Genomic DNA, 13,569 nt, shown 5'->3' with positions numbered 1-13,569 from the left:
AGATTCATGCCAGTGAGTGCTGCAGGAGATGGTTCAAATAAAATCTGTCTGGACAGCTCAAGGCCACATGTGCTGGCCCAGAGTCGTGGGAGTTGTCCTTGTGGGGCAGCAGAAGCAGCTGGGAGCTGGGGGAAGTGTTGAGACTCGAAAAACAGGTGACCAAGCATTCTTTCAGCATGCGAAAATATGAATCAAATAATTTGCAAAACAGCCACAGCTGTTGGTAGGAGACACGACACAGGTACTAATTTAGACTCTAACACACATTCTCTCTCTCTCTCTCTCTCTCTCTCTCTCTCTCTGTGTGTGTGTGTGTGTGTGCGTGTGTGTGAGAGAGAGAGAGAGAAAGAGAGAGAGAGAAAGAGAGAGAGAGAGAGAGAGAGAGAGAGAGAGAGAGAGAGAGAGAGCGAGCATGCACTTCTACAACCAAAGGTCTAGGTATTTGGCAAAGCTTATTCACCATGTCATGTCCACGATGCCTCCCTGTCCCTTAAGAGTAACTATAAACACCAGCTTCTGCAGGACCACAAGCAGCACTCGCTCACTTGGGGTAAAGAGCAAGGGGTAAGGTTTGAATGGCTCCATTTGTCACCCACCCTCCTTGCCTGAAGATCGCTGTGGAGTGTGGCTTCCACTGTGACTAGCTACTCTTACTTCAGAGACTAAAGCAGTATTGACCTGTTAGCCTCAAAAGGGATCAAGCTACATTAGTGTGTCCATGCTAAGGACATAGGGGAGTAGCTTGTGACATCTAGGGGCTATAGAGCTCTCTCTCTCTCTCTCTCTCTCTCTCTCTCTCTCTCTCTGTGTGTGTGTGTGTGTGTGTGTGCGTGCGCGAGTGCATGCACGCGTGTCTTGTGTCTGTGTGTGGGTATATGTATGTAGACTTTAATGAGTGAATTATATGTTGTGTGGATTATAGCTTAGTGGAGTTGTTTTGTTTTTAAAGGTAAAAGCTCAGGTGTGAAAGCAAGTATCCTTTCTGTCAACCACAGTGCTCCGAGTCATTCTTTCGGAACTGCATTACTGAAGCGCACGGAGGATAGAAATGGTTATCTGCCCCACCTCCCCACACGCACTTGGGACAGGGCTTTAAATGTAGCTCAGCCCCAAACTCCTGATTTTTCTGCCCCAGCTCTTGAATGTTAGGATTACAAGTGTGTCTCACCACCCCTGGCTTCCTCTCACATACAACAGCACAAGCAGAAATCCGCTCTCAGCCTAGTATGGTGGAACATGTCTACGACCCCAGAACTTGGGAAGTGAAGGCCAAGGATGAGGAATTCAGTCATCCTCAGCTTCTTGATGGATTTGAGGCTATCCTGAGCTACGTGAGACACTCTGAAACAGACAAACACTACTATCCTTCACGAAGTCATCTGTCTAAGGAAGGTGCCACAGGCCTTGTGTCACTGACCTTTCTGCTCCTCCCAAGTCTCTGGTCTCTGCTGAAGAGCCTTTCGGAGCGTGTATCTCGAGAACTGAAGGTGAGGTGGCTGAACCAGGCCCTGGGCTCTTTCTGAGGTAAGGAAAGAAAGTGGTTGCTAGGATCAGATAGCTGGGGAGAGCCAAAATCCATGTTAGAAAACACATTTCCCATTAAAGACTCAGTGGCCACTACACCAACATCTCTAGGAGGAGAAGAAAGCTTTAGGCAGCAGAGGCTTGGAGCTGCTTTGAATCACATAGAGCCCTTCTACCTAAACGATTCCACATTTGAAAGCAGCTGTGTTTGCACACCAGAAAACATGACTGCCTGCAGCCTGTCAATCAACCACGCACAGCCAGTCAACGCTTCGCGCTTTTCCAGTGGTTTTAGATGAGTTAAAGCACAAGGAAAGGAACAAGACACGTCATCCAAACAGTTCCCATGCTGCCAACAACCCCTCCTACAACTTCAGAGTCCTAGCACATCCGGAGAGGGTAAGAGGGGACACTTAACTCTTCAGATACGGGAAAATGGGCCTCCTGAAAAGCACCCATCTGTTGGATTCACTTAACACGAGGGTAGGGATCATACTGGATCTGAACCTATGGGTGCTGCACCCAAGTACCTGTCAGTGAGGACTTCTGGAGCCAGGAGGTGCAGCTTCTCGTCACTGCTTTCATCAGGCTCTGGAGGGGAAGAGACACTCGTCTTCCCGTAAGGAGCTGGGAGTTGAGGGCCCAGCGGTTCCTTGGCCTGCTGGCATCCAACCTGGCTGTCCCCTGGAAGGGTGGCTGTGTCCTCCATCACCTGAGTCCTGTTGGAGCATCCTGAATCCCGATAGCTCCCAGGCGGTGCTGAGTCACCTGCCTCATGGGGAAGCATCCTTGTAGTACCTGTTTCAAGGAGGTCACCAGACACCTCTGCCCACGTCTCAGGCCTGCTTGGGGTGACATCACCTTCTGCTTCCTCAGCAGCTCCTGCCATGTTGCTAGGCCCCAGGGGAATCGCCAACACTTCTCTAGCCAACATTTTGGGGCCATCCTGGTTTTCCAGCACGTTTTGCTTATCTGAGGTACAGACAGCAGCTTCCAGCTGTCTCTCACCCCCAAGTGTGGAAGGGATCCAGGGCTCACTGTTGGATTCGGGCATATTCAAAACACTTCCATGAGGAGAGGAGCCATCCAGGGCACAGGTGGATCCTAATAGATTACTTGGACCCTTGGTGTGGACAGAGTCCTGGGCACCATTTATTCCGTGTGGACTGTTGCTGGGCAGCGTTTCCAGGTACTCTTTTACAGAATGGCTTTTGTCACCTTGAGAAGAAGCCTCATCTGCATCTGCATGACTCTGGGGATCCACAGGGAAGCCAGGAGCTGGTTCTGCAGGTACCCCCTGAACAGCTTTAGAAGAGGGAAGACCCACAACTAATTCCTGCCTGCTTCTTGCCTGCTGTGTGTGAGCCTGAGCTCCCTGGCCAGGCTCCCCAGTCCCCTCTAGCCTCTCACTTGTCACTGTCAGTGGGACACGGGTCACCTCTCCTTCAACAATGGCACCTGGCAGGCTCTCCTCCAAGGCTGCCTCCGCCAGACCCATCAGCTTCTCTGGTGCTGGATCCTGGGGAACTGGATGAGAAACCTCAGCCTTGACACCTGACTCTTGCTTCTTCTCCACCTGGAGTCCTACAGGAGGTACAGGGAGAGGGGCAGCAGCCATTCCTTGCACCCCATCTGGAAGCTTCCCTGAGTCCAGTGAGATCACGGGGCCCTCAACCAGCATACTGCTTGGAACTCCTGACTTTTTATTAGGCACACTATGGGTCCGATCAGCAGCCAGGGCTCCAAACACAGACTGCTCAAAGATCTTGGTGATGTGCTCCCTGAAGTCAGGAAGCCCCTTGATTACGCTGGGCTGCTTGGAGCTTGCACCCTCACTACCTGATGTAACAACCATCAGGTCTGGGGTAAGTTCTACTGCCCTTTCTCTGCTGCCCCCTGTCTCTCCTGCTGCTTCCTCGCTGGCAGGGCACACTGCAGTCTCAGAGGGCCTGGCATTTGTTTCTGGGGTGGCAGCCACATGCATCTCTCTTGCCACCTGCTCATCTCTCACCAGGAGAGGCATCCTGTCCAGGTAGGGCGTGAGACTCACATGTCCCTCAGTGGTTCCAGCTTGGGGGATACCATCGCCATCCCCTGCTACGGAGATTTCCCCACGTGCAGTTCCTGGTTGCAAGTCTGTGGTGAAGGAGACAGCAGGGCTCTTTCCAGGGGTGTCGTTTTCCACAGGTGGAGGCTCCTTTATAGGACTTTCATGAGGTGCTCCGGGGTCCTCAGAGAAAACAGCTCTCATGCTAGCATCTTCGGCATCCTTCTTGGCAGCACCACTGATATGCAGGTAAGGGGTGTCAGGCACAGTCTCTTCAGGTGGTTCAGCCGGCAGAAGGCTCTGTGGGCCTGAAACAGCGCGGTGTGTCAGAACACCCACAGTACTTCTGGGAATCCCATTCGATTCTCCAGCTGGCAGCAAAGCATCCCCACAGCTGGGCTCAAGCTTCGCAGGCTGGCGTGGCTCCTTCAGGGTGGAGGGGAGGCTCTGGTCAGCCTGGAAGAAGCCACTACTCAGAGCAGCTTCTGGTGCCTCTGACGCCTGCTGCATCTTGGGGTCTCCGTCGCTGGCATCGACACTCACCTCTGCTGATCCTTCTTTACTATCTTGTTCCTCTGCTCTCCGGAAACTTCCAAGAGGACTCTGTTCTTCTGGACCTAAGGTGGCCCGCTGCTCCATATCCAGCTGTGGGACCGACTCTTTCTGGCTCTCATCACAGGCCTCGCTCACCAGGGCATCGTGGGCGGGTGCGACTCCGGGATTGGTAGGCACTGGGTCTGGAGAGCAGTATGCTGTATCCAAGAGAGCTACTGAGTCAGGTGGACCAGGTGGGGCCTCCGCTATGTTTCTACTTGCTGTCTCTATCTTCTCCAAGCCCTGAGGCGGAGGCAGGACGCCAGTGGCTTCAGAAATGCCCGAGTCCCCACAACGTGCTTCTTCACGCTGGCTTCCTGTTTGCAAAGCATCAGCCAGCTCCTGTTGGGACTTGCTCAGCCCCTGCCCAACACAGAAACTATCCTTTCCACCCGAATGTCCTGTAAGAGAGGCTGAAGGAGGCTGGATCTCCGAGGGTTGACTGTTTCTGCCCGTGTTCTCTTGCTCATTTCCCCCTAGTGCAGGCAGCTCTTGTCCCAGTGGGGTTGACAGTTCTGACATCTCTGACGGTGCCCCTCCCAGAACTGTACCCTTGGGTGATGAACTTGGAGTATCGCACAGGCTGCCTTTGGAGGGAAGTTCTGACCCCTGTTCCTTTCCTCCTTGAGTAGACAAGCTCACGTCTGCCCAAGGCTTCCCTTCCTCAGACACTGGGATTGGAGAAGGATCTGTACTCTGCTCCTTCAGACCTGGGCCACACAGACAAGCCCTTTGCCCATTTGTAGGTGACTGGTCCTTGTCACAGAGAACAGCAGAGATGGCTGCATCTGGGTCTAGTTGAGATGACAGGAGAGGGTTCTGTAAAGGTGGTGGGAGACTGGCCTCTGGGCAGGACAGTTTTCTCTGACCGTCTTGTTCCAGACGGGGCACGGTAAGTCCGTCGCCTATTGTTGAATTTTTCCCATTGGGGGGAGATGACGTATCAGCATGGACTTCCTGTCCAGGTTCAACCTTCTCCAGCCCACAAGGTTGGCCTGGGGACATCGGCAAGCCTTGCCCGGCACAGCTGTAGGGCTGATGCAAGGGTGAGTGGTCCTTCTTTACTTCCAGTACATCCTCCATCTCCGCAGCTCTGGGTGCCTCCTCCTCCATAGCTGTAGCAGGCAGGGCATCCGCTTTCTCAGATTCTAAAACAGGAAGTGACTCTGTTGCTTCCAATCCTCCCCTGGCCTGAAGCATGACAGAGCTTTCAGTCTGCAATCTTGAACTTTCCCAGATGGCATCTTGGGGAAGAAAGTGCTCACCAGTTCCATCCGATGCGGAGGACAGGATGGGGTCCTCCTCGTGGACTTCGTGCAGTGAGGTAGCTGTGTCGGTCATATGGGATTCAGCAACCTCCTGCCTAGGTGGCTGTGTTGAGTCCGAGCTGGGGACAATCTTGTTCTCTTTATTACTGTGTAGCTCTGAAATGTCATCTTTCTCAGTGTCCCCACGGGGCTTGGCACGAAAGGCATGAGACTTCTCTTTGTCATGGTTCCTAAGCTCTGTACCAGCAAGGGCTCTGGTGGCTTCTTGCTGTCCCTTACGGTTGTCTCCATGCGGTATGCTTTCCTCTCTAGCCACAACTCTATTTTCAGTATTCTTGGAGGCCTTGGGATCATCAGTTGGTCCCATTGACCTTCTAGAACTTTCATTTGAAACCTGATGGGAGAAAGGTGGCAGCAACAGCCCTTCTTGGATTGTATCATTTCGCCCCTGCAAGAAAGGCGCAGGAACCCACTGGAGGCAGCTACCTTCAGGAGGTTGTTCTTGTGTTCTTCTAAGATCTGATGTTGGCTTCAGTTCCACCACCCCTGGACCCATCTGTCCTGTGGCAGCCAGATCTGCAGAAACTGACATCTTCGTCTCAGAAACAGCCTCCGTGGGTTCTTCTGAGGCAGTAGAACTCCAAGCAGTCAGGCGCGCAGTGGGACTTGAAGCCGTATGTCTTTCCTCTGTTCCAGTGAATCCAGGGGCCTTGGCGCTCAGAAGCAAGCTCCCACCCGGCTGGCTGGCTGCTGGCACACAGACAACTTGCTGGGGCTCAGCTCCTGATGTCCCTGTCTGTGGTTGGCTCTGAGTGCTGCTGGTGTCCAGAGTCTCTTCCCAGGAGCCACCGTCTGCTCGTGCTGTGGTAAGGCCTTGTGGGCCTGAAGGTAGTTCTGCAGATGGCAGAGGCATTCCCACTCTCAGCTGACAGCTTTCCTGGGAGGCAGGGCTTGTTCCTGCTCCAGGGTTAGCTCCAGAGTTGCCTTTAGAGGGATGGCAGCCTCCGAGAAATTCCACGTGTTTGGCCAAATCCATAGGTAGCACTTCCGATCTGCCTTTTTTACTGTCTGAGGATCTTAGGACTGAATCTTGTGGGACCATGGTCTCAAGTTTTGGGGGGCACTCAAGGACAGCTGAATTTTGCATCCCCGGCTGAGTGGCAGCAGGGGCTTTAGTGACTGACTCTGGGGAGGAACAATTGTCGATATCATCTTTCCTTTGGAACTCAAAGTCACGAGGCCAGTCACCCTTTCCATAGAGCAGCTCTGTCTTTGGCTCCTGGAGAGGAACGAAGGAAATTCCTGGCGATTGGCCAGTGCAACTGGAGGATGAGCTCTGTCCCTCTTCCTTCAGCTCTTGGTCTCCTTCAGCACTGGGGGTTCTGGCAGCCACTGTGCGCTGTGCGGGGCCATCCACTTCAGGAGTAAATGTCAGTAAGATATCCCCTGGCCCGTTGGGGGAGGGTTCCACTCTAAGGTGATTTGTGAGGGGACCATCTTCAGGTACTTCCGCTTCTGAGTTTGCCAAGCAACCTTCTGAGAGGCCCTCCGTGAAAGGCATGGAGGCTGAGGGGTACGGCTGTTCCCAGGGCAGAGATGATCTGGGCAGTGGAGAATCTTCTGGGTCCCTGGCTTCCTGTGGGTGCTCCCCTGGCTTAGTCACCTCTGGGGACACAGTGCTCGGATCCAGGCTGGCAACACTTTCAGAAGCAGAGCAGGAGGCTCCAAGCCCAGTGCTGCCAACAATGAAAACATGTATCGTTTCATTGGTCCTCACAATATGCCCAAGACAGAGCCACATCCAGGCAGAATGACACCCATCTGACCCCCACCAAAAGGCTACCAGGTGCCTCCACCAAAAACATCCCAACCCCATGCAGCTCCTTCCATAATCACCGTACATGCCCTTCCATATTCTTCAAAAACCAATGCAGGAAGTCTCAGGCATCCAGGTGTGGGACTTCCCATGCAGGCCAGTAATGAAAGGGAAATACGGAAATTCATTGAAAATGGTTTTAAATACAGAAAATTTCCTTTCATGTGCGCATGTGCATGCGGGGTGTGTGTGTGTGTGTGTGTGTGTGTGTGTGTGTGTGTGCGCATGTTGTGTGTGCATGTTGTGTGTGTGTGTGTGTGTGTGTGTAGGTGTACACACATGTGGAAGTCAGAGGACTACCTAGAGTGTTGATCCTTACATTGTTTGAGACAGAATCTTTTTGTTGATTTTCTGCTGTGTACACCAGGAGTGGTCTCCTATCTCTGCTTCCCATCTTCCCTTGGAGCATAGAGGTATAGATGCTTGGCCAGCTGGCTTTTGTGTGGCTTCTGAGGGTTCGAACTCAGGCCTTCATGCTTGCTCAGCAGGTACTTGTATCTGCTGAGCCATCTCCTCAGTTCCACTAACCTCATTTTTCTGAGACAGACTGTCTCACAGGCCTGGAGCTTGCCGAGCAGGCTGGGCTGGCCACTGAGCTCCAGGGGTGTGCCTCTCTCTGCCTCCCCCTCCTGCCCAGTACATGGATTATAAGCATATACCACAATCCTGTCGTTTTTAAAATGTGCATTCTGGGGACTTAACTCAGTCCTCATTCCTGCCAGGCAAGCACTTTCCTCAGCTTCCCCGGGAGCTTTTTAATAGACAGACAGACAGAGGGGCAAAGGTGAACAAGTTCTGGAATCCTTTGATATTTGGGGGAAAGGCATAAGTTAGAAAAGCTGTGATTGGAAGTTGAAGGCTATTCATTTTTGTCTGTTTCGTTTTGCTTTAAACACAGGAGCTCACTATGTAGCCCTGGTTGTCCTGGAATTCCCTTTGTAGACCAGGCTAGCCTCAAACTCATAGAGATCCATCTGCCTCTGCCTCCCAAGTACCGGAATTAAAGGCATTTGTCATCATGCCTGATGAAGGCTATTCTTGAATATAGTTAACTGTTCTCCACAATTTACGGTGGTCCAGTGAGGCATAGCCCCCAAATCACTTGTCAGTTAAGTGGAATTTCTCTGCTGACCAGCATACATCACCTGAGAGCTGAAATACCTTCGCATCATGTTTGTCCTAAGATGAATACACTTACCTAGGCAATGTGTGAGAAAAGCGCCCACTATGACACACTTGGAGAACTGAGGGGCACTTGGCTCAGAATCAGGGCACTGCGACCACTTACCAACCCCCGAGTTAATGTGATAAAATTTGCTGCTATGTTTGAATATGTGGCTCAGTTCTCAATTATTTTAAGTGCATTTTTGCTTTATTTTTATGGTTTTGAGACAGGGTCTCATGTAGTCCAGAGGTGCTGAAACTTGCTATCTAAGACTGACCTTAAATTTCTGATTCCCCTGCCTCACCTCCCAAGTACTGGGATTATAGGTGTATACCACCACACCCAGATACACTTTAATTTTGTTAACAATGTAATGGCTGACACAGAATCATGAAAACACCTTTATGTGCTTTCCACTTGTAATAGTCTAGACACCTCCCTTTCGGGTTTCCTATACTGTTTCTCTAGGGTTTATTTTATTTTATTTTATTTTATTTTATTTTATGTATAGTTGTGACTCTATATATGTACTATGATTAAATATTTTATGGTATAGAGAGAAGTTACTTAAGGCAGAATTAACAGAAATACAGGTTTTCTATTTAAATTTTTAAACATTTTATTTTTAGTTATGTGTATGGGTAGGTGGGTGGGTAAGTGCGTGTGTATAGTGCTCACAGAGGCCAGAACGGTTGTTGGATTCCCTGGAGCTAAGGTTGTAGGTGGTAGTGAATCACCTGACATGGGTGTAGGGAACCGACCTCTGGTCCTCTGCAAGACAGCATGCACATTTAACGGCTGAGCTACCCCTCCAGCTTCTCCTAGGCTTTTAAAAGTCATTGTCTTAGAGTTATCATCTTAAGGAGCAAATAGCAAAGGAAGTTTATAGAACCTCTGATAACTGTTACACACACACACACACACACACACACACACACACACACACACACGCGCGCGCGCGCGCATGTACTTATAGACCCACTATATTCAGAAGAAGGTTTCTACCCTCCATATCCCATGGGAAGTGTCCCATACAAAGCAACACATATGCATTCTCATCCATGCAGGATACTTAGGGTGGAACGGTGGAGTATATTATTAAAATCTATAGGATTGGGGCTGGGAGATGACTTGGTGGGGAGCTTCCTTGCTAAGCAAATATGAGGACCTGAGTTTGGTTCTCCAGATCCCACACAGGAGACAAGTGTTGTAGTGCTACCCCAGCACTGGAAGAGGGGGGAGAATCATGCAGATATGAGGGGCTCACTGGCCAGCTAGTCTAGGCAAAACAGCAGTTCCAGATCCAACGAGAGACCTGGTCCCCAAAAATAGGGTGGGCCCCAATCTGTTTCCAATTGCATCATTGTCTGGAAGAGAGCTAGGAATACAAGCTTTGTAATGATTTGGAGTGTCAATTTTGTTTTGTTTTTATTATGTCTGACAAGATAGAGTTATCTAATGCTTCTTCAATTACCTTTTTTTTTTTCTTTTTTTTTTTCGGAGCTGGGGACCGAACCCAGGGCCTTGTGCTTCCTAGGTAAGCGCTCTACCACTGAGCTAAATCCCCAACCCCCGAATTACCTTATTTTAATAAAATAAATTAAAATTAAAGAAATAAAGGGGGTTGGAGATTTAGCTCAGTGGTAGAGCACTTGCCTAGCAAGCGCAAGGCCCTGGGTTCAGTCCCCAGCTCCGAAAAAAAAAGAGAAAAAAGAGAAAAAAAAAAAAAGAAATAAAGGGGAAAGCAATAGAAAAAGACTCAACGCCAACCTCTGCCCTCCATGCTCACACGAGTGAGCACATTCAAACACACACATGCACACACATGGCATACACACTATCCACAAACCCTTAGAAATATGTGCTGACCTGTGTGTTCCCTTGAATCTGTGTTGATGCCCTGGGCTCCAGTATGACTACTTGGGGATTAGTGAGAAAAGTTAAATGAGATCATGGGGTGGGTGCCTAATCTAGGAGGACTGGTGTCCTTATGTACAGGAATAGAGACAGCAGGGGTGCATATGCAGAGGAGGGCCACATGAGGACACAGTAAGAAGATGGTTTCTGTAAGCCAGAAATCGAGGGCTCACCAGAAACTAGCCCTACAACACCTCCACCTGAGCTTCCAGCAGCCGGCACTGTGAGAAAATACCTCTGTTGTGTAACTGGCAGGCTGAGGCAATCTATGACGGCAGCCCAAGTAGACTAATAAAGCAAGCCCGTGGGCATCTACTGAACGGGCATCTGTTCTCCTTTCTTTCCAGTGTTTCTGAGGTTCCAGCCTTTCCAAAGCAACATGTTGAGAAACAGGAATGTGTAGAATGGTGTCAGCGCTTGGCATGGATCATCTCATAAAACCCAGTAAGCAGTGTATGCCATGGGTGTTGCCCCTGCTATTTGCAGATGAGAACACAGAACAGGGAGGCTGAGCCTAGATCACGATTGGACATCTTCCTCCTCTCCCTTTGTGATGCCTGAAAGAACAAAGCCTCCCAAGGAAGACAGGAGGCTCTCTACTCCACCCATTGCAGCCTCTCTTGCCAAGCCAGTCACCTCTGCATGGGACATCATCTACGTCCTTCAGCGAGGTATGGACACCCCAGTGCCGTGGCAGCCATCTTTGCCTGACGCCTGTTCCTGCACCTAAGAGGAGTGATGGGTGCCTGAGAACCCAAGATAGAGCAGGCTACAACTTCAAGCAACTTAGCATTTTCTGACCCCAAAGCAAAGCCAGCAGGGTAGAGAATACCGGGAATGAGAGATATACTCCAGTGTACATGTGGTCATCCAGAACACGAAGACAGCACTGGCAGACATGTGCAAAACTGCTCCGAGTTTGAGTAAAGCATGCAGACTTGGCCTTTTGCAAAGTACCCAGGAGGGAGCCAGAAATGGGACATGCAGCTTGATGGGCCGTTCCCATCGCTGCTGTGATCCTTGCCTGGAGGTTTTTTCTTTTAACAAGGACTTTACATGTCAGAATGTTCCACCCCTGAACCAAGTCTAACAGTTTAGCAGAGGACGAGACTCATGGTGTTCCTATTTGTCTCCTTTCCAGCCCCCTTTATCCCACAGGAAATGAAACAAACAAAGCCATTTCCACAGCTGCCTTCTACAGGGACTGGCAGAGAAGGGGAGTCAATGGCTTCCCTTCAGGATGACTGAAGTCATCACCAAGAGAGACAGGTTGATAGATGCACCTCTTATCAGAGAGCAACCAGGAATGAATTCCACTGAGTGTGGGACACACAACTCCCTCTGAATAAGAGTCCAAGGTTGCTCTATTTAGCATAAGACCAGGCCAGGGATCTCTTTGATTGATTACCTATCAGAAGCAATACTAACAGGCAGATTAAAGCCACTTGCCAGAAGCAGATTTGCCTAAGGGCAGCAGAAATCCAAAGAACTGGACTGTTGGGGGCTCTGCATTAATTAGTCTGGCATAAATCCTTTTATGCTTCAAGATTGAATAAAATCGTATGGGATAAGTCTGTGTTCACAATCAGTTGGGGCAGCAAGTGTCCTTAGTGGAGGCCTTTCAGCTCTCGGAGTGAGAACAGGAAGGACAAAGGACCACAGCTTCTTCCTGGAGCAGACTCTGCCTACAGCACCCTAAAGGAGCAGCCTAAGGGTATTGGCCCAAGAGTAGCAGAAACGTACTAAGCAAACATTGAAGGTCACAGAAAAGGTGCTCCCCACTGCCTTGGTACAGAAAAACATATCCGACTAGGCTCCTCCACGCACAGGTCTGAACGCACACATCGATGCTTACCTACAAGGATGCTAACCAGAGCTGCTGCATCCCAGGCCTTTAAGGCCAACAAACTGAAGCAAAACAGCATCGATGAAGAGTTGCCATGGACTGAGTATTAACTCAAGTCCACCCCATGCTAAGCACTCCAAGGTACAATTCCCTTTAGTCCACACAGCAGCTAGGTAGAGGGGATGCCCCCCACGGTATACCTGAAAAAAATGTCCCCAGAAAAGGTCTTGCTAGGAGGAGTGGGTCAACTGTTGATACGAAGCAAGATCAAGGCACTGCCTGGCTCCAGAGCTGTTTTCCGTACGTTCTGTCTACACCAGCTTCTCACCTGGACAGGTACAGCTATTAGTCTCCCTGTGCATACCAGCCCCCTCCTTTTTTCAACTCCAGGCAACAGGCAGAGCACTGGCTTAGAAATGTCACCTGTGTGGGTTTTTCTGACAGCTGTGACCCAGTCTCTGATATCTCCTGCTCCACCCTATACAGATACCTAGGATCCTGGAACTTTTCTGCTCCTCTCCAGAAATCTCAATGAAGTCCCCCTGGCCTTGGATCCCAGGGACACCTAGTATGAGGCACAGTGACCATGCATGGGATCGATGACAGTTTCCTTCCCTGGAATCTAGATCCTTGCCTACTTTCAACACTGTACTCATAATACCTGGCATATGACACACTCAATAGATAATACTATAGAATAGATGAACATATAAGTGGTTGGATGGATGGATGGATGGATGGATGGATGGATGGATGGATGGATGGATGGATGGATGGTGTGGATGCTGGGTACATGGACAGACAGATGGATGGGTAGATGTATATGTGGATAAATGGGTGGATAGATGGATAAGTGAACAAGTGGTAAAACGGATCCTCGTATCACCCCTTGTTCAGCATCCCTTCCCGGACTAGACTGCTGACACGCAAGGTTCCAAGAAGGATGGGCTCATCCCAGCACACCAGTCACATCTCAGTGACCCTGAATAACTTGATTCTGCCCCTGGGAAAACTGGACCAGTGAGAGCTGCTGTTTTCAATTCACAATTAAATGGGTATCACCTGCTCCTCATGAAGTGGTTGAAAGGAAGCAAAGAGCACGGCAGAACAAGACAGAAGCATCTGTCTTTGTGGAGAACTGGTAAGGATTGAGTTGGTCTCGAGTTTGATACCAAAGGCAAGAATGCCGGGACCTGGGCAACAGTCCTTATCCCCACCCCTCTGTGGCACCCAGTCTCTGGACAAGAATCAGGGTTGGTAACTCCCAGGCCTGTTCTAACTCATTAGCTTCCACTCTGCCTCTGCCTTTCCTTTTCCAGAGAGAGCATTGGA

At 50.2% G+C, this 13,569-nt stretch overlaps 1 protein-coding gene across 36 annotated transcripts in view; it reads right to left on the bottom strand.

Annotated features, from left to right (window-relative positions):
- Tacc2 (transforming, acidic coiled-coil containing protein 2) overlaps positions 1-13,569 on the bottom strand; it is a 215,980-nt gene that overhangs the window by 139,797 nt on the left and 62,614 nt on the right. For 20 of the 36 annotated variants that reach the window (XM_087560258.1, XM_087560400.1, XM_087560287.1 and 17 more), the window contains 2 exons: positions 2,055-7,169; positions 1,418-1,519 (listed from right to left, as the gene is read on the bottom strand). In XM_087560258.1, the coding sequence (XP_087416384.1) occupies positions 1,418-1,519; positions 2,055-7,169 (5,217 nt within the window). 36 annotated transcript variants of the gene reach the window in all.

Source organism: Rattus norvegicus, chromosome 1, assembly GCF_021556685.1.
Source record: "Rattus norvegicus strain SHRSP/BbbUtx chromosome 1, alternate assembly SHRSP_T2T, whole genome shotgun sequence".
Classification (NCBI taxonomy): Eukaryota; Metazoa; Chordata; class Mammalia; order Rodentia; family Muridae; genus Rattus; species Rattus norvegicus.
The sequence above is the reverse complement of the archived record's forward strand: the minus strand, read 5'-3'. Positions and strand labels throughout refer to the sequence as shown.